This window comes from Drosophila santomea, chromosome 2R (assembly GCF_016746245.2).
Source record: "Drosophila santomea strain STO CAGO 1482 chromosome 2R, Prin_Dsan_1.1, whole genome shotgun sequence".
In the NCBI taxonomy this organism is placed as follows: Eukaryota; Metazoa; Arthropoda; class Insecta; order Diptera; family Drosophilidae; genus Drosophila; species Drosophila santomea.
The window spans coordinates 9,044,824-9,063,429 of NC_053017.2; the positions used below are offsets into that span (position 1 = coordinate 9,044,824).

General features: G+C 45.9%; 4 protein-coding genes across 7 annotated transcripts; 1 reads left to right on the forward strand and 3 right to left on the reverse strand.

The window, feature by feature from the left end:
* Positions 1 to 14: 14 nt before the first annotated feature.
* On the reverse strand, positions 15 to 7,594 carry LOC120446494 (protein lin-54 homolog). Of its 2 annotated transcripts, none has more exons than XM_039627501.2 (5): positions 7,224 to 7,594; positions 1,893 to 3,346; positions 931 to 1,832; positions 704 to 843; positions 15 to 638 (listed from the first exon to the last, which is right to left on the reverse strand). In XM_039627501.2, the coding sequence occupies exons 1-5, from the start codon at positions 7,246 to 7,248 to the stop codon at positions 313 to 315; spliced, it is 2,847 nt and encodes a 948-aa protein (XP_039483435.1). In that variant the 5' UTR covers positions 7,249 to 7,594; the 3' UTR covers positions 15 to 312. The 2 variants fall into 2 exon arrangements, with proteins under 2 accessions (XP_039483435.1, XP_039483434.1); XM_039627500.2 differs by lacking the exon at positions 7,224 to 7,594 and adding an exon at positions 3,407 to 3,555.
* LOC120446495 (elongation factor Tu, mitochondrial) lies at positions 3,750 to 5,590 on the reverse strand. Its single transcript, XM_039627503.1, has 2 exons — positions 5,432 to 5,590; positions 3,750 to 5,375 (listed from the first exon to the last, which is right to left on the reverse strand). Exon 2 carries the CDS (start codon positions 5,344 to 5,346, stop codon positions 3,877 to 3,879), a length of 1,470 nt encoding a protein of 489 aa, XP_039483437.1. The 5' UTR covers positions 5,347 to 5,375; positions 5,432 to 5,590; the 3' UTR covers positions 3,750 to 3,876.
* Positions 7,595 to 8,008: 414 nt separating the features above from the next.
* Positions 8,009 to 11,219, reverse strand: LOC120444611 (guanylate kinase-associated protein mars). Its single transcript, XM_039624392.2, has 2 exons — positions 9,567 to 11,219; positions 8,009 to 9,507 (listed from the first exon to the last, which is right to left on the reverse strand). Exons 1-2 carry the CDS (start codon positions 11,080 to 11,082, stop codon positions 8,255 to 8,257), a joined length of 2,769 nt encoding a protein of 922 aa, XP_039480326.1. The 5' UTR covers positions 11,083 to 11,219; the 3' UTR covers positions 8,009 to 8,254.
* Positions 11,220 to 11,285: 66 nt separating this feature from the next.
* LOC120444612 (growth factor receptor-bound protein 2) lies at positions 11,286 to 18,559 on the forward strand. 3 transcript variants are annotated; one of them, XM_039624393.1, is made up of 6 exons: positions 11,286 to 11,426; positions 12,035 to 12,318; positions 16,317 to 16,414; positions 16,478 to 16,597; positions 16,671 to 16,836; positions 17,050 to 18,559. In XM_039624393.1, the coding sequence occupies exons 2-6, from the start codon at positions 12,241 to 12,243 to the stop codon at positions 17,221 to 17,223; spliced, it is 636 nt and encodes a 211-aa protein (XP_039480327.1). In that variant the 5' UTR covers positions 11,286 to 11,426; positions 12,035 to 12,240; the 3' UTR covers positions 17,224 to 18,559. The 3 variants fall into 3 exon arrangements, with proteins under 3 accessions (XP_039480327.1, XP_039480329.1, XP_039480328.1); XM_039624395.2 differs by having other exon boundaries at positions 11,309 to 11,328; XM_039624394.2 differs by lacking the exon at positions 11,286 to 11,426 and having other exon boundaries at positions 11,908 to 12,318.
* The last annotated feature ends 47 nt before the right edge of the window (positions 18,560 to 18,606 follow it).

Below are 18,606 nucleotides of genomic sequence, written 5' to 3' on the forward strand. Positions count from 1 at the left end.
ACAATACCACGTCCTTTCATTTGTGTTTAATAGTCATCAAACTTTATTTAGTCTCTACATTATTTACATCCAATTCAAGGAAAAGTTTAAAACACAATTACAATGGTCGGCCAAAAGGCGTTTCCAAATAAAATGGACTTATATCTGAAATTTGCTATGTATGGTATATACATTTTGTGTTTTAAGCTATTTTAATAGTGTACACGTTACTTTAAGGTCAACTTTTAGAAAGCCAAATTAGAATATGGTTGAGAATAGGTCAAGAACTCTTTGAACTTATAAACTAATTCATGAGTGACTAAATTTGCAGTCCTAAGAAGTTGTTTTGGACTCATCCAGATGAGAGGTGTCGTCCTTTTTCTTGGCAAAAGTAATGATCTGGTTCAGACTTTCGCCCAGTTCCTCCATCACTTCGCGCTCCGTGTCCTCGACGGGCATGTTCTGTTTCTCGTGCATCACAATCCGCGATATCATGCACATGATGGTCGCCTCGATGACATCGTCCGTAAAATACATATTTGCGCGATTCTCGTTCGATTGCTTGTTGCTAGCTTTGTCCTTTGGTAGACCCTTTGCTCCCATCAATCCGTCCAAAGAGTCCATGTCCACGTCCGGACGGTCTTCCATGTTTCGGCAACCTGATGAATGAGGTGATTTAGTTAGTATGATCGTATAAAAAAAACCGTGTTACAAGTCTACTTACCAACGCATTTACATATGCTGGTGCAGGGAATCTTTGCCTCATAGCACTCACAATAGTTCTTGAGACAGCCTGATCTTTTGCAGTTGCAGCCTTTGTTATGCAAACGCATGTCACCTGAATTGGGTGCTGTAATTTTGGGTCTGTTTAAAAAGAAAGGGTGTAGATATGGGATTAACATATTTTGAACACGTTTAACATCATAAGCTTTTCCATCAAAATAAACTTACTTAAAGGCACTGGGGTTGCGATCAAGGCAACTGCGAATAGCACGCTCCCGCTCCACTTCGTAGTCCAGATTGTTGAAGCAATCCTTGCAGGTACAATCCTGGCAAAACTCGCCGTTTGCGAAGCAATCGCAATAAAGCTTTAGACACTGCGACTTGCTGCAGTTGCAATGCTTTCGCCGCGATGTCATTCCGCCCAACGCGTCGACAGCCGATGCTGCCCCGGTTGCTGGAGGTTTTAGGATGTCGAAGAGCGGCTTGGCGGGAGCGTTGGCCTTCAGCCCCGTAGGCTGTGTCGGCAGCTTTGGCTCGACTTTGGTCGGGGCATTTTGCTCGGTAGGCAGCTGCTGCTGCCTAATCCTTTGTTTAGCCTGCGCTTGAAGTTGCTGGTGCTTTGACTGCTGCGGGGTACTCATCTGCTTTAAACGATGCTGTTGCGAGGAAATGGATAGCGGGCGTCGCAACTTGTTGTCCACATATCCAGTGTATCCCCGTCGCATGGCACTCGTCGATGATTGCGGCACACCGGAATTACAGATCATGTACTTGACCCCGTTAGTTCCCGTCGATTGAACAAAGTTGTAGATTTTCTTTGGAGTGTTGGGACTTGTGCTGCTACCAACTACACGCTGCACGTTCGCTGGCCGATTAACTATTTTCTGAACTGGCTGGGAAGCCTTTTGTGATCCTTGCTGCATGGTAATAACGTAACGCGGCTTTTTGGCTTCAGGACCCGCATCGCTGCTGTCACTGGCATCACTGCTGGCCGAGGCCAATTGCTTTAGCTGCATATTGAGATCGGTAAGCCGGTGTTTGCGTGGCGACTCCTGGCTGCCACTGGCAGTGGCGCTGCTGCTCGCCGCACTCACTGGTTTTGAGGCGTTGGTGCTGGCGCCCAGCGCACGCTGTAAAGATGGAAATGGAGTTAGAAAAAAATAAATATGCACCAACACACAGTTACCAACCTTTGGGACCAACGTCTGCATGGAAGGCAGCGGCACAATGCTGCCGCCCATTGTACGCATTACAATCTTGTTGGTGCTGCCCATGGCAATGTTTGCCTTCGATGCGGCTACAGCTGGAGCTGCTGCTGCAGATGTTGTAGTAGCTGTGGCAGGAGCGCTCTTAGCAGCCGGAGACCGTACCACAGTGATCTTCTGAGTTTGCATTGTCTTCGGCACAGATGCTGTTGCACTTGTTGCGGGGGCACTCTTATTGTTGGTGAGGACACGTACATATTGTACTCCTCCCTTGCCAGGAAGCTGAATAGCGTGCAATCCGCTCGAGGCGGAAGGTGTCTGTCCGCCCGTCGTGTGGGTGGTCGAACTGGTAGCCCCCGCATTTGGTGACAGCTTAATGATGTTCTTGCTCGATACAAGAATCTGTTTGCCGCCACTTTGAACCAACATCTTGCCCGGTGTTGTGGATGTACTGGCAACCGGGCCCGACGCTTGCTTTACAGGCGTTTCTGTTCTCACCACTACTTGGCCAACGGGCTTGCTAAGCACCACATTTCCCGTGGAGGGAGATAGTTTGACAGAACTAGCGGCGGATGCTCCTGGTGTGATTGTAGTTCCAGTTCCCTGTTTGGCATTCAGCAGTAGCGAGGAACCAGCCTGATTGATCTTGATGATTTTGCCATCGGCAGTGCGGACTACCTGAATTTTAGCGGGCTGTGCCAGAGATGAGGATGCGGATGTGGATGCCGGCGTGCTGGATAATGGCGCCTTCGCACTGCTTCCGGCCAGCGGTTGGATGCCCTTCAAGGTGATGGCTGTGGCGGAAACCGGGGTACTTGCTTTGGCAGGAACCGCCGCCTTGACCAGACCCGTGCTAGCCAAGGTCACACCCTTAGAAAGCACTGCCTTCTGGATACCAGAAGGCGCCACGAGCCGTCGTATTCCTCCGCTTGGTGACCCCGCCACCGCAGTGCTGCTTTGCGTTCCAGGCACAGACTTCTGGACAAAGATTACTTGGCCATCTTTTGTCTTAATCTGGGTCAGATTGCTTAGGGTCTTGGTTATGGTGCCCGGTGTGGATTTGGTGGCTATGGTTGTGCTGCCGATCTTTAGGGTATTACTGGGTACTGGTTTAAATTTGTTCAGTATCTTTACGTCCGTAACTTGTGCATTGGCCGGAGGTGTGCCTCCAGCAGTCACCACCTTAATGGCGTGCGACTTTAAAACGGTTACTCCGGACGGGTTTAACCTCTTGTCCTCCAGTATGTTGACCACGTTCTTCTTGAACTGGGGCGTGTTCAGGGAATCGTTGGCCGGATCAGCGAGCTCATCACCACCGCCATCATCTTCCTCCGAGTCCAGGGCATCGATTTCCATGTGTTGGGAACTTTTCTCCGACGTTGGTTCCAAAAAGTCTTCAAAACTCAGCTCCGGCAATGGTTCTGTGTCATCTAGAGAATCTGCGAATGGAATTAGTTATTAATTACTTTGCAACAAACGTTTATGGTGCTTGAATCTACCGGACAAGTACTCTACGCGGTAGGTACTCATTTTTGTCAATTTTCAAATCAATTTCAAAATGTTCTTTATCATCAGCTGCACTCAAGGCGGTTGCAACAGTGTTGTAAAATGTCATAGTCATGCTATAATCGGGCTTGCTTGATTTATCGGATCTATTTCGATATCGAAGGAGTCTACTGCCGATGCCGATATCCTAGAACGATAAGTAGTCGATGTCAGGCGCCTACATTTAATATTTCTATATTCTGATAACTTCATTTAATTATTTTAAATGCCAGCTAACAACATTTAAACAAAACTGTAATTTTAAATTCAATCTACTAATACTCCAAGTTGTAAAACTTCGTTGTCCGTTGGTGTTTGTTTATATTTTACTCGACTGTGATTGAAGCGCCAACAACTTATACAATATGCATAAAAATCGCTTAAGAATATGATTTTATTTAATGACTGACGGCGTTCCGGTGATCTACTTCTTAGCCGCCACCTTCTTCTCGCGCGCCTTCTTGCCCTCCGTCAGTTCGGATCGCTGCGATTCAGTCAGAGGGGGCAAAGTGCTGGTAACGACACCAGTTCCCAGGGTCAGGTTTCCATCGCGCAGCGTGAAGCGCTGTCCCTGCTCCAGGACCATTGGCCGGATGAGGCGCAGTATGAGCTTGGTGTCTTCGCCGGGCATGACCATTTCCTTGTCGGGAATCTGCACCTGCACGGCGCAATCCCATGTGCGGGAGAACATCTGCAGTTGGATGAAGGACATGAAGGGCTTTGTGCGGCCGCCTTCATCCTTGGACAGGATGTACACCTGAGCTTCCAGCTGATCGAGGGCCTTAACACTGCCCGGTTTGCACATGACCATGCCGCGCTTAATGTCATCTCGCTTTACGCCGCGCACCAGAGCTCCCAGCTGATCACCGGCTTGCGCCTCCTCTAGAATCTGGTGGAACATCTCCACGCCCGTCACCGTCGACTTGAGCACCTTGTTATAGCCCACGAACTCGCACTCCATGCCCTTCTTGACCACTCCGCGCTCCAGGCGGCCAGTGACGACGGTTCCGCGTCCGGGAATCGAGTACACATTCTCAACAGGCAGCAAGAAAGGTTTGTCCAGCTCGCGCACAGGCGTGGGGATGAAGCTATCTACCTCCTGCAACAGTTTCAGGATCGCCTCCTTGCCAATTTCGGGGCTCTTGTCCTCGAGAGCGCACAGCGCCGAGCCCTTGACCACAGGAATCTTGTCGCCATCATAGCCCATCTCAGTGAGCAGCTCCCGGATCTCCATCTCAACCAAGTCGACCATTTCCTCATCGGCGGCGTCCACCTTGTTGATGAACACCACAATGTGGTCAATGCCAATCTGCTTGGCGAGCAGCATGTGCTCACGGGTCTGGGGCATAGCGCCATCGGTGGCGGCCACAACGAGAATGGCTCCATCCATCTGGGCAGTGCCGGTGATCATGTTCTTGATATAATCCGCATGTCCAGGACAATCTGTGTGGCCGTAATGGCGCGTCTCCGTCTGGTACTCCACGTGGGCTACATTGATGGTGATGCCACGAGCCTTCTCCTCGGGCGCATTGTCAATTTCATTGTACTTCTTGCTCTCGGCCAGCTGCTTGTCGGCCAGAACCTTGGTGATGGCCGCCGTGAGAGTGGTCTTGCCGTGATCCACATGGCCAATGGTGCCCACATTGCAATGGGGTTTGGTGCGCTCGAATACCTTCTTCTCGTTGGCGTATTGGCGAAGGTACTGCTGCATGTTGCCGGTCCTGGGCGCAGCAAGTAGTCCGTTTCTCTGCCAGTCCTTGCAGGCAGTGGAGGAGGCAGTGGCACCCGCCATACGCAGCAATCTGGCGGAGCTCATGGCGCGCCGGCTGCAGCGCAGGGCCAATGACATGGATGCGGTGGACCGGCAGACGGCGGCGGCAAATGCATGTGACATGGTTCTGGGCTTCCTATTGGTGCTTCTAACTGGAGATGTGGATTAGGATCTGCGCTTTGTGGCGGATAGGTCCTGCTGCACTTACGAGTGTAGATTTAGCAGTCCTGGCAGGGGGTAAAATGCCTTTTCACAGGTCGAAGAAAATCTTACGGCTCGAAATTGCGTAAACCCTGAAATGTGCTGTGCTCCAGAGCTGCCACCTCGTGTAGGTTGTTCGATAGGCCACCCACATATCGATAGGTAACATTATTTTTAAACAAAACCCCTTTATAATGAAAAATTATTATTAGGTATTACACTAGATTTAAAAAGGTTACTACATTAAATATTTAATTTTAAGTGAAATAATATATTTGTTCCCTGCTACTTTTGCATAAGAAGATAAAAAGGGGTGGCAGCCTCATGTTGACGTTATTACCAGGTGTACAAGTATGGAATGTCGGTTCGAACATATAGATGTCTCCCAAACGTAAATATTTATCGATTGTCTTAAAACTTTGACCTTGTGAAGTGTCAACCTTGACTGTCGAACCACCATAGTTTTGCGCCAATCGAGCGTCATTATCGTTTACTCTCAGTGCAGTCAACATGTCGAGTTTCGTGCCGAATAAAGAGCAAACGCGGACAGTGTTAATTTTCTGTTTTCATTTGAAGAAAACAGCAGCGGAATCGCACCGAATGCTTGTTGAAGCCTTTGGCGAACAAGTTTTGTTAATCCTAAACGTAAAAAATCATACGTTGATCCTGGACAACCGGCCACATCGACTGCTCGACCGAATCGCTTTGGCAAGAAGACGATGCTCTGTGTTTGGTGGGATCAGAGCGGTGTCATCTACTATGAGCTCTTGAAACCCGGCGCAACGGTGAATACGGCACGCTACCAACAACAATTGATCAATTTGAACCGTGCGCTTCAGAGAAAACGACCGGAATATCAAAAAAGACAACACAAGGTCATTTTTCTCCATGACAACGCTCCATCACATACGGCAAGAGCGGTTCGCGACACGTTGGAAACACTCAATTGGGAAGTGCTTCCGCATGCGGCTTACTCACCAGACCTGGCCCCATCCGATTACCACCTATTCGCTTCGATGGGACACGCACTTGCTGAGCAGCGCTTCGATTCTTACGAAAGTGTGAAAAAATGGCTCGATGGATGGTTCGCCGCAAAAGACGATGAGTTCTACTGGCGTGGAATCCACAAATTGCCCGAGAGATGGGAAAAATGTGTAGCTAGCGACGGCAAATACTTTGAATAAATGATTTTTTCTTTTTCCACAAAATTTAACGTGTTTTTTAATTTAAAAAAAACGACATTTCATACTTGTACACCTGGTATTTTGTGCGCGTTTTTTTCCACCCATTAAACATCCAACTCGACCACTCATCAAGCCTTATAAAATGTACCAAAACCTAAACTAACATGCTAATGTGATTAAAGTACTTGTCAATGCACAAATTGTACGCTTGCATAGTTTTTACAGGGTAAAAACAATTGCCCCCAAGACTGTACCCCACTAAAAACACCAACACAAACAAGCACATGTCTATATGTGTAACAAGCTTTCTGGCAACGCCGCGCCCTGGGTCGTTCCCAGATCGTTAAAAGCACTTTTTCGTTTCGTCAGCAGAGTGCAAAAACTTACGAAAAATCTAAATTCAGACCTATTGCCAGATATAGGCATATCGAAATGCAATATGTGCACAATAGTCCGCATGTCGGTCGCGGGGCAGAGGGGTAAATAAGCAAAGGAGAAGCCACAAATCAATGGTAACAATTTGCGCGCCAGCGAACGGCCCAACTGCCATGGCGAGTACACGCTGTACCAGAGGTTGAAAATTCAATTTGAAATACGAAATGACTAGATCCTCACCCAAATTTCCGCCACTGGTGTCCATGTTTGGCCCTAATTGCGTATCCTTTGCCGTTGGGTGTCGGGAGTTGTGTGTTGGACCCTGTTTTGAATGCAGTGCGCGGTGATTGCAGGCAAAACAAAAAGAAAATCTGCACACTGAGAAATGTGAATGCGTTGAACTCAAAGGGCGTCGCGGGCGAACGAAACGGTCGAGAGGTGGTTAGTCACTGCGGTGAGATGCGCTTCGCGATATCACTGCTATTTGCACTTTCATTTGGCGGCCTTATCAGCGCGTATTTACAATCGAATGCAACAGCAAATTCAAAATTCAATTTAAATTGCCGTCGAGTGGACTTCCATTACATTTATGAATCAGAGTGGGACCGTAGCGCAACCGTTAAATTATACCGCCATACATACTCAGATATACTGAAATTTTCTTAGGAAATACTCGAAAATACCTGAAAAACATACCACAATAATACATAGCAATGAAGGTTTATGACTTAAATAAAATGTTAGCAAATACCCATACCATAACTAAGAATTTTTAAAGAATTTATTTAGAAAACTTTAAAAAAGGGTAAGAAAATTAAGTATATCAGTTTTTGAAACATGAAAATTTGGAATTTATGCATTCACTCTTTTCAAAACTGTTATAATGGTTAAAATATAAAATATGTATATATATCTGTAAATAATAATTTAAGTCAATCCTGTATTTAAATTTCTAGCCCCTTTCCATAAAAATAATTCGATATCGGTGAATTCAAATTTTTTTTTAAATAAGAAAACATTTGAAATTTATTTATTCTTCTCTCATTTATTTCTTCAACTATGTTTACGATATATTTAAGTTAATGTAGATAATTAAAAATAAAATAAGATTCCATTTTCACAAAACACTAACGACGAATATTTAAAACGCCAATAGTAAATTTTAACATCTTAAACAATTAACACCTAATGGCATCCGCAATAAAATATTAAGCTAAGAAGATAAAAGTATAAACAATTCTACATCGGAATACGACTCTCCACGGACAACACTACATAAACTCGGAGGAGGGACGCAGATTCACCCGCCGGTTGCGCAGCGTGTACGTGCGAGGAGTTCCCCCATTCTCCTGACCCGTTCCGGGATTCTGCTCCAGGGATCTGCGTTCCGTGGATGCCTCCAGCGACATGTCCTCCTCGCAGTCCTCCAGTTTGTCGGCACCCACCGTCTCGTCGTTGCTAATGTTGCCCTCTTCGTAGGTGAACTGGAATCGCCGTACGCTCTTCTTGGCGCTGAAGAGCACCCCACGGTTCTGGCGTTTTGTGGTCCCGGGCGTCTTAAGGATGGAGGCTCGCGGCTTGGGAGGCGGTGTCTTGGCAGCGTTTTGCTCTGCGGCCGCGAGAATCGCTGATTTGAGGAGCGCATTTGGCGCAATCGACTGACGACCCTCGCCGGAGGACATGCGGAGCACTGTGCGGGCAGGCGAAAAGGATCTGCGATTGCGAACTACGATTACACGAGGCGAACTGTGTCGCGAGGACGTGGAGGGCTTGGCATCCTCCAACGCTGGCTCTTCCACCTTGGTCTTCTTCATGTTGGCATGGGCTTTGCGGAGGAACTGCTTCAAATTGCTGCTGGGCTTGGCCTTCGCTTTGATCTTCATGTTGCAACTTATCTTGGGCTTTGGCTTCGCCTGCTTGGGTTCCTCGGCCACTGCATCCGGATCCAGCCAGTCGTTGGCCTTCCAACGCTTTAGGTTATCGAAACGCTTGTCCACATTTTCGCTCTGCAGCCGCAACATGTCCCACCAGCCCTCAAGATCCTCAGCCTGCACCGGTTTCGAGTCCTCACTGCCATCGTTTGGCTGGCGATTCTTCCCGGTCGCGCCAGCTTCGCAACGATCGATCAGGCTGCTGAACTGCATCATCTTTTTAGTGGTTAACAGACGTGTCTGGCCAATGGTCACGTTGATCATGTCAATGCCGCCCGTTTCCTGCAACCGTGCCTCATTTTCCCTGCTGTACGCCTCCCATTCAGCGCAAAGGCCTTGGAGGCGCGTGACCTCGTTTTCCAGCTGCAGTCGGAAATACAGAACAGATTCGACGGCACGGCGAACTTCCAAGGGCGATTCCTCATTGGGCAGGTAGAAGCTATTCCGTTTCTCCTTCTCACAGCGCGAGTTCACCTTACCCCGCGAGACACTTACAAATGGACTGAGATAATTGGGCATTCCATTGGATTCGCGACGTGGCGGTGTCTTTGCCTCCTCTGGCACCAAAGTGGAGTCTCCGCTGGCTTCTTTTACTGAGGAGATAGTGTGAGTTTGAAATTGAGATTGGAACAAGAATATACCCTAAACTTACTTGTCGTCTGCTGAGGATCCAAGATGAGCGAGTCCTCCGCCGGCGAATTAGCCACAGAGTAACGCGTAAAGTCGAACTTTTTCTTTGCCACCGGAACTGACGCCTCGTTCTTATCCGCCGGCAGCAACTGCCTTTTGGCCGAATTTTCTCTATCAGCTCTGACCGGTGCCACCGGGCTCAGAGAGATGCTGTCGCCAAAAGTCTTCACAAGATGAACGCTGCTATTGTTGGATTTGCACTGCGTTGATGTGGCCTGGTCTATAAAAGGATTATGGATCTCCTCCAGCGGCGTGACAGGCGGTATATCTAGTGTGGCTGCCTGCAGTAACTCGGCTTTGAGCTGAGGAAGCTTTCGTACGTTTTCCTGAAGCCTCGTGTACTGGCTCTTTGGCTTGATGGCCTTCATCAGCATGGAGTGGCTTGCCGCCTTGCTGGTAGCTCCAGCCGTGTCCTTAAATTTGGCCGCGGCACCACCTCCGCCGCGAATAGGCTGCGGTTTTACTACATTCGCACGACGTGCCACTGGTGCCATGTTTGCCAAAGGTTTCTCGAAGGGATGGGACGGCACATTGGACAGTCTTGCTGTCCGTGGTGCCGCCGGCGCAGGTAATCTGGGCTTTGTGCTGACCACTGGGTGCTGTTGCCGTACGCTGGCCGCTTTCGCTTTGTTGACTGTCGCTGGGGTGGGTCTGGGTATGGTAGTAATCCTCTTCGCTTCAATCACAGGCTGCCTAGGCCTTAAGCTAGACGTCGTTGTGCTGGGAAGGGGCCGCGCAACTGCTTTTTGCCTGGCCAAAGCCACTGGATTGTTGGTCTGACGGCTTGGAGGCACTATTTTTGTTGCCGAAGCAGCTGATTTTTGCCTGGCGAACGCGGCAGCAGCAGCCACGGGTTTTGATGGAGCTGCTGCCACTTTGGCGACAGACGATGGCTTGGGTATTGAAGGCCTCTGCGGTTCATTTGATTTTCCCTTGCCAGTGGGATTGGCAATCACGTAGAGAGAACACCTCTTGGATGAATGAAACACGGGAGCAGCCTCCTTCTGTTTTGCAGAAACCAGGTTTTCGGGAGCCCGAAATGTTTGAGATTTAGGTAAGACCTTTGATTGATGTACGGTCGGGGCATTGATGGCTGCCCCTCGACGCGTCTGGTCGTGCTGCTCATGCTCTTTGCTCTTGGCTGTCTTCCACTCCATGTAGCGTTGTAAATAGAGTTTCTGGCGGGAGGCCTTGGGCTTGGATTCCTGCGGCTGTTCGGCATGCTTCTTGTCCAGCTGCAGCTGCTCCTGAATTTCCAGTTTGGGGGCCACATTCTCCTGGGGCAGAACCGCTGGGCCAGCCACCAATGGCTTCACTTTGACAGGCGTGGGACTCACACTGATGATGCGGTTTTGGTAAAAACAATCGTCCCGTTTCTTGGCGCGCGCGGCTTGCAACCGATCTCTGTTCTCCTGGCAGTGATTGCGCGGACTTAGCACCAGCGATTGTTCCTTGTACAGTGCCTTGTGGCGCTGCATGGTGACTGCTGTGAAGCGTGGGGCTGGTCAAACTGAAGTGTCCGGTTGGAATTGAATCGTGATGCTGACTTTTCCGGCAAAGCGTCTGATTTTTGATTTTTAAAATGGCGAAGCGTCTTGCGGTGTGACCAGGCGAAGGAAAACTAAAGTGCCCCTGCACTATGTCTTTGCCTAGTGTTGTGTCCAGCATATTTTCTTGGTATATTAAAGCGACCCAGCCACGGTCACGCTGCTATGAAAATAAAAGTGAATTACAAATTTAGCAGTAGTAATATGTTAACCAAACCGCTCCCGCGCTTAATAAGTGTCGTTTAAGCTTGCAGCCATCCTAGGCCCTAAAAATTGTAAGCCCGGCGGCCTGTTTGCAAGTGCTAGAAACTCGAAAATATTTCGCCGAAACTTGTACATATAGAAATATAAGCGCCGCGTGTGCGAGTGTGTGTGTGTTTATTGGGGTTACAAAAAGTAAAACAAACAACAACGTCACCGCGGCAGCATTGCCAACAGCAAGCACCCACGCCCTAGATTGTCAAATGTTAATTGTGTTCTAAGCAACACTGCACATTTTTTTAGGCTACTTATAACGCATAACAACAAGTAATAGCTAAACATCGTCTAATTGCTTTTGCGGTACCTGCTTTTCCCGAAATTCCAAATTGCAAGCTGCTGGCAACGTTGCCACGCTCACGCACACACACCCACACAGTGAGCGCTGAGCGGCGGTGGAGAGAGCGGCTCGTGTCTGTGTTCATTCTCTGTTGCTGCTCCGCCTGGGAATGTCGTCGTCGTCGGTGTATTTTTAATCGCTTTCTTCCCTTGCCTTGGGCCAAGATAAATATATTATTATTAACCGAACCGAACTGGGAAAAGCGCGCTGCCGAATATCCATGATTTATCGTTTATATAATGTGCGCTAACTAATCGCGGATTCGTTTCGTTTTCATTTCCACAGCATTGAGTAGTGAGTGAGACAAATTCAGAGAGAGCGAGAGAAAGAGCAGAGAGCGTGTGTGCCTGTGTCTCTGTGCGTGTGCTAGTGTCTGTGTGTGTGTGTGGTGCATCAAGGCTGATAAAACTAAATCCAAAACTACAATTGCAACTAAATTCGAAACAAACTCCGAAAGCGTTTTCTAACTGCGCACAAATCAACACAACAAAATGGAAGCGATTGCCAAACACGATTTCTCGGCGACGGCCGACGACGAGCTGAGTTTTCGCAAAACTCAGATCCTGAAGGTGAGTACCGCGGTTCTAAAATCATAATATCTGCATTTATTCATAGGCTTCGCGTTGAATGGGCGCGGGAAAGGGAAAGGGGTGCGTGGCAGGTCCTGCATGCATAATCTCCGTCCAGGTCGTTGCCTTAACCCACATCCTAGGTTCAATCGCCAGACAGATTTTGTTACTAAATCGCGACCAAACAGACAGCAGTCGCAAAAGCTGGCTAAAGAGGTTCAAAAGGTGCACTCGCAAAAGGCGGCACGAAAGGATTACGTCTCACGCCCACCGCAGCTGGAATACTCTTACTCTTACTTACCAACCAGTGGAGTGTACCACGTTATATAAAGTTTTCCCAAATCCTTGTAGAGCAACACTTTTTAAAATATCGCTGATATTGCATTTCTCAAATGCAATTCTAATCCACCAAGATCACATTTTGACCTCATATAATGTGCATAGAGCTCTGATTAGCACTACAGAGCGAGTCTGAATGAAAATGATGTGTAGTTAGGATTTCTAAATCAATAATAAATACATCAACGTACTTGTTCATAATTACTTTAAACTATACTATATTTCAGATCTAGCATTTTTCACTTTTTTCATGTTTTCAATTTTATTTGAATTAATGAGTGATTTCCTGCTCGTATGATAGAAATAGCTGGTATGCTATTCCAACTTTTTTTGTTAGTTTTTTTTTCTCAATGCTTGAAAGAAAAGTCCCAGCAGTTTTTTATGATATATTCGATGCCCCCTCGCCTTTGCGGAACTTTGTGGGGGACATCCGATGCGAGCCCGGTTGGTTGTATGCTCTGGCTTACTGGCTTTCTGGCCAAGAAAAGGCTGCTTGCTGGCAGGCTGCGATTCGATCTCTAGCTTCCTTCCAGGTGTTTGTGTTTGTGTTGGCTCACTAGCTGGCTGGCTGGCTGGCTGTCCTAGGCCAAACCCTTTGTTTTGGCTGGCGAATTTTCCGGTTTCTTGTTGCCAGGGCGCGCTGTAAGCTGATTTTCGTTGCTGTGTGTCTACCTTGTCGTAGGTTAGTCACAGCAGGGACCCAGGCTTGTGGCAGGTTTTCTCCCTTTTGCTCCTTTTTTTGTTTTTTTCTCTGTTTTTGCGCCTCTTTTCCATATGCCGCTGCTGCATTTGCAGCATTTGTTGCTGCGGCTGCTGCTGCTGATTGATGGTGTCAATGACTCGCCGAAGAGGCTTCTTTATCGCCGCCCGAAGGTCAAGTGTGTGCGCTGATCCCGTCCATTAGAGGGGCTTCTACGCCGTAGATGAGCCCTCTGCCCAGCTGTACGGGCTTATCACTGGGGTAAACAATCCGCACTGATAGTCATAGTTCGTTTAACCCATAGTTCTGGGTGTTCGGTTCTGGGTTCTGGGTAGGCTGATCGGGGGATAAGAGCAGGCAGGCAGAAATACACGATTATCTAGCATAGCACATACGCGTATCTCTGCTCGAACTTCGAGCGCATTTGTGTTTGCCAGTGCTTAGTCACTTTTCGATGGCCTTATCTGAGAAGATGCCCAATACAGCAAACACGCAGGCATTTAGGCGATAGAGAGAGCGAGATGTTTCGTGAATCATCAAACATATAATTGGGTTTCTATCCAGAAACAGGTTTTCAGAGCAGCGCATTTCATGGATATTTGGAGCTCCATTTTCCAAGAAGTACATCTCCAATTCTAACGGCCTTGTGTGGGCACCAAATGCGGCCACGTTCTATCATCACAACGAAACACGAAATGGGATTCTAAATAGTTCAACTTTCGCTTGTCGCGAAAATAGCGAAAAGTGAACGTTCGTGTTGCTTAGACACTTTTCAGCGTAGAATCCGAAACTGCAATAGAATTTTTCTCTAGTAATTACATAAGCATACGAGTATAAACAATTGATAATAACAATCATGGCCACTACGTGCCTGCCTTCCGAGAGCGCTGCTAAATATTTATGCATTATCCAACAGGCAGGCACATTCCCTGCACTGAAACAAATGGTACTCCACCTTCATGCAGTTCTCAAAATATCATATAAAATTGGCATACTATCACATTTGGTTTATTATTCGATAATGGAGTATATGGTAAATGGATTTTCAACACATTTAAGTAGATTTTATTTCTAAAACCATGCAAATAGAACCCCTCCGGGTTTCTTCCTGTGCAGAGCGGCGAGAAAACTTTCTGTAATAGACGACGAATCCGTGGAAATGAATTTCTCGGCGGCTGTTTTTAATGAATGAAACAATCTAAAAATAAAATAAATATACGATGAACAATGTCTGGGTGACAGATGCGGGCGGGATCTCGGCTATTTGGGGGGTGGACTAGAACTATGGAGCTATGCCAATTAGTCGGCCAGATCCAGCTCCAGCTGAGCGGGCGAAATCCCACTGCCTCAGCCAACAGCGAGCACAACAATTGGGCCTTACATAAGCTGGAAACGACATTGACACCCACACACCACCCAAATCCCCGCCACAATCCGACGTGCGAAAATGTAGCCAAAAAAACACTGAACATCGGTATACGAATACTCGAATATGGGATATCTCATACATCCGTGAATTTAATTAGTAAGAAATCGATCTGTGTGTAGAGTATTATGTTTGTTACGAACCTCTTATGATAGTAATTATCGATGAGACATTCGAGGGGTAATTACAAGTTGCAACTCCAGAAAACAAGCCACCCCGCAACTACACAGTATCGCCAGGGGTTTTTTGAGTGACTCATTTGAATGCCATGCCATTATTCCGACTTGACGAACCAACGATATTGGAAAACAACAAAGCTGCCAAATAAACTCAACTGCTCAGGGAAAAATCCGTTGGCGAAAAATGGGAGAAACACACAAAGATAAGAGTATCTTTACTCAAGACTTAACTAAAAGGCGGAATCCTGACCTTTGCACAATAAATACATTTCCTATGTGTCTGTGCAACGATTTCCTTGGGCAAAAGCAAACAGGGGCCGAAAAATGAAGGCTGCTGGGCGACGTCAAGTCGTCAAGCGAGATTCATTCATAAAAAGCTCCACTCAGCACCTTCGAATCTGGGAATTCCCAGTGGCCAAGCAAACGCCGAGACCTCCGCAGATAGACAATCTTCCATTTCGTCTGTCAATCGTAAGATATCATAAAAGTCGCCGATTACGTAGGCGGCAGCCTGTTGTGTCATTGGCATGCGAAATGGGCTAGGAAAAAGTCCATTAGATACACAAAAAGTACACCAAAAAGTACACAAAAGTGAAATTCGCCCATTCGAGTGAGTGCTCCGTTTCACTTAACATTCTTATCACATGTCGGCCATAATGCTTGTTTATTTTTAGCGTTTCGCAAGAAACAGATATGAGAATAGAGGAGATAATAGATAAACATAAATACGTTTCCCAAACCGTAAGCCGTAAGCCCATCTTCGCTGATTGCGCACTGACACAGTTTTGGGGACAACACTCAATCAACAAGCAATTGAAAACTGCTCATCGAATCACAATCACAATCACAATCACTGGGGAATCGGGCCACCAGTCTCCAATAAACAAAGCGGAAGAATGTCTCGATTGATCCCCATTGTCTGGGGGCGATTAAAGGGGTGTGGCCTTCGAGTTGGAAACAAGGCAGGCAGGTTCTTACAAAGAATTTTCGGGGATCGGATTACTCACATCTGGTTCTGGTGTACAAGCGGGAGAAATGGCAATTAAAATCCGATGCTCCGGTTTAAATAACTGCATTCAATAATCAAAGAATTTATTGAACTTATTTTATGACTGTTTTTCGCAGGGGTACAAGATGTGGGTATTTTATGCCCGTTAAGATCTTCTTTACAATTCTAATTTTAATTTAAAAATGTTTTTTGAAAAATATGGTTCATAATACTACAAATTAGCGTTAAAAAAAGTCGGTTTAATATTCAGAGCCCCAGAACATACTCTTTGTTTTAAATATTTGATTTTACTTATTGAATTATTGCAACTATAAAACAATAATCATTGAAACGTCTGTCTTTCAGATATTAAATATGGAAGACGATTCAAATTGGTATCGTGCGGAGCTGGATGGAAAGGAAGGCCTCATACCCAGTAATTACATAGAAATGAAGAATCACGAGTAAGTTCATACCGAACTATTTCCAAATAGAAACGCGCCAAATAATAATCATTTCGATTGTAGCTGGTACTACGGACGCATCACACGCGCTGATGCCGAGAAGCTGCTGTCAAATAAGCACGAAGGCGCCTTCTTGATACGCATCAGCGAATCCAGTCCCGGCGATTTCTCCCTATCAGTCAAGTGAGTTCCCTCATGGGCCCATCTTTCATATGATCGAAACCACATAATCGAAACTAAATCCTTTGCTCCACAGATGCCCCGATGGCGTTCAGCATTTCAAGGTTCTGCGCGATGCCCAAAGCAAATTCTTCCTGTGGGTGGTCAAGTTCAACTCCCTCAACGAACTGGTCGAATATCATCGGACGGCGAGCGTTTCCCGGTCGCAGGATGTCAAATTGCGTGATATGATACCTGAAGAGGTGGGTGTGCCGTCCATACCATGCCATTCCATTGACGAGTCTGCCCAGCAGACAGACATGCAGATTCATTTTAAAAATACAAATTTCGCATAACACAACACATTGAGGTCATGCTTTCGTAGGCTGCCGCCCACCCATTTGAACTATAAACAAGCAGTGATGCCAAGAATATTAGATTGGATTCATGATGTCCGAACGATTTCTTTATTGCAGATGCTCGTGCAGGCGCTGTACGATTTTGTGCCACAGGAATCCGGGGAATTGGACTTCAGACGCGGCGATGTCATCACCGTCACAGATCGCTCCGATGAGAACTGGTGGAACGGCGAGATCGGCAATAGGAAAGGAATCTTCCCAGCAACTTATGTGACGCCATATCATTCATAATAAGATAACTTCTAAGGAGGGACGCCACACACAACCCTCTCCGTGAAACGCTAAATACACAACACACACCCCATAACGATTAGGCAGCATCATCAGCAATTGCGAATAACAACAAGAAGGAACTAAACACAAATTTTAAATATTTATATACAAGAAACGTGGACATAAATTCTGTAGACAACGTATACAACACAAGTTTAAGCCTATAAGCCAAATGCATTTTTTACGTTTTGACGTTTTTTGATAAAACAATTACATTACGATACCATTACGAAATCGTTTATTAGCAATTGAGTGACACTTTAAACTAGATATGTAAATTTATTTGTGTATGTATAGGTGCGGCCGAATAAAAAGCATTCGATCGCAGTTATCCTCTGGCATCCTTCCAGATAGAGGACAAAACTCACTGCTAGCATATTGACCGCAACTATAGGCATATGCAAGTATGTCTACATACCAGATGGCACTATTATTATTATTGTAAACAAACGGATTTTTGATATAAATATATAATTTAAGTTCGATGAAGAGAATTGAAAGAGAACTTTTGTCCTGTGCTTTTAAACGAGTGTTGAGGATTGCCCTACATGTGCTCTTTAGTTTATTTTTGATGTTTTTGATGTGAACGAGTGCGTTTTAAAGCGAGTAAACACTTATATTATTATGATTATATGATAACGAATTACAACCAACAACAACCAACCTAATGCTTAACACGTTTTATAGAAAACAAAACAAATTCACTATGAAAACAAAACTTTTGCCTAAATGTCTCAAAGCTGAAGACAATTAAAACAAAATTTATATATTATTATCGTAAATGCCTACCACATAAATTAAATTAATTTTTGCATCGCTGGTTACTATATGCATACATGCACGCATCTATAAATAAATATGTATCTTCTTAATGCAAATTGAACGATATTAGGCCTCGGCTGCACATGCAACTTTTGCGGCGACTGTAAATTGAATATGTGAAATTTTGGTCCCTTCGCTTTAAAGTTTAAAATTGTCAATAATTATAATTAACATCCCGTCTTCTGACCACAAACTCTATGGACGAAAAATGAATCTTGAAAACTGGAAGGAAACATTTGTGACATGTGTAAAAAGTTTCAAACTGCTGCTATATCATATTGTGCTATAAATTATTACTACTACTATTTATATAATTGGTTGAGTGTGCTGTGTGTAACCTTTTTTGTCATCAGCAAAGCGAATTAGTTGCACGTTCGAGCGTTTTTCAACTACATAACTATATGCATTAACAAATGTAATGAGAGTTGCCAATATAAAGTAATTTAAACAACAACAAAATGCTAAAACGAAACATTTAAGGCCTATTTTTTTATCTATATATAAATATATATCGAAGCA

Excerpts from the sequence above, each read along its gene's own strand:
- LOC120446494 (XM_039627500.2), bottom strand. The coding sequence starts at position 3,437 with ATGAGTACCTACCGCGTAGAGTACTTGTCCG. Across the intron at positions 3,347-3,406 it reads CCGCGTAGAGTACTTGTCCG|ATTCTCTAGATGACACAGAA; the intron begins GTAGATTCAAGC and ends TTCCATTCGCAG. Across the intron at positions 844-930 it reads CGCAACCCCAGTGCCTTTAA|ACCCAAAATTACAGCACCCA; the intron begins GTAAGTTTATTT and ends CTTTTTAAACAG.
- LOC120446495 (XM_039627503.1), bottom strand. The coding sequence starts at position 5,346 with ATGTCACATGCATTTGCCGCCGCCGTCTGCCGGTCCACCGCATCCATG.
- LOC120444611 (XM_039624392.2), bottom strand. The coding sequence starts at position 11,082 with ATGCAGCGCCACAAGGCACTGTACAAGGAACAATCGCTGGTGCTAAGT. Across the intron at positions 9,508-9,566 it reads GGATCCTCAGCAGACGACAA|TAAAAGAAGCCAGCGGAGAC; the intron begins GTAAGTTTAGGG and ends CTATCTCCTCAG.
- LOC120444612 (XM_039624393.1), top strand. The coding sequence starts at position 12,241 with ATGGAAGCGATTGCCAAACACGATTTCTCGGCGACGGCCGACGACGAG. Across the intron at positions 16,415-16,477 it reads ATAGAAATGAAGAATCACGA|CTGGTACTACGGACGCATCA; the intron begins GTAAGTTCATAC and ends TTTCGATTGTAG. Across the intron at positions 16,837-17,049 it reads GTGATATGATACCTGAAGAG|ATGCTCGTGCAGGCGCTGTA; the intron begins GTGGGTGTGCCG and ends TCTTTATTGCAG.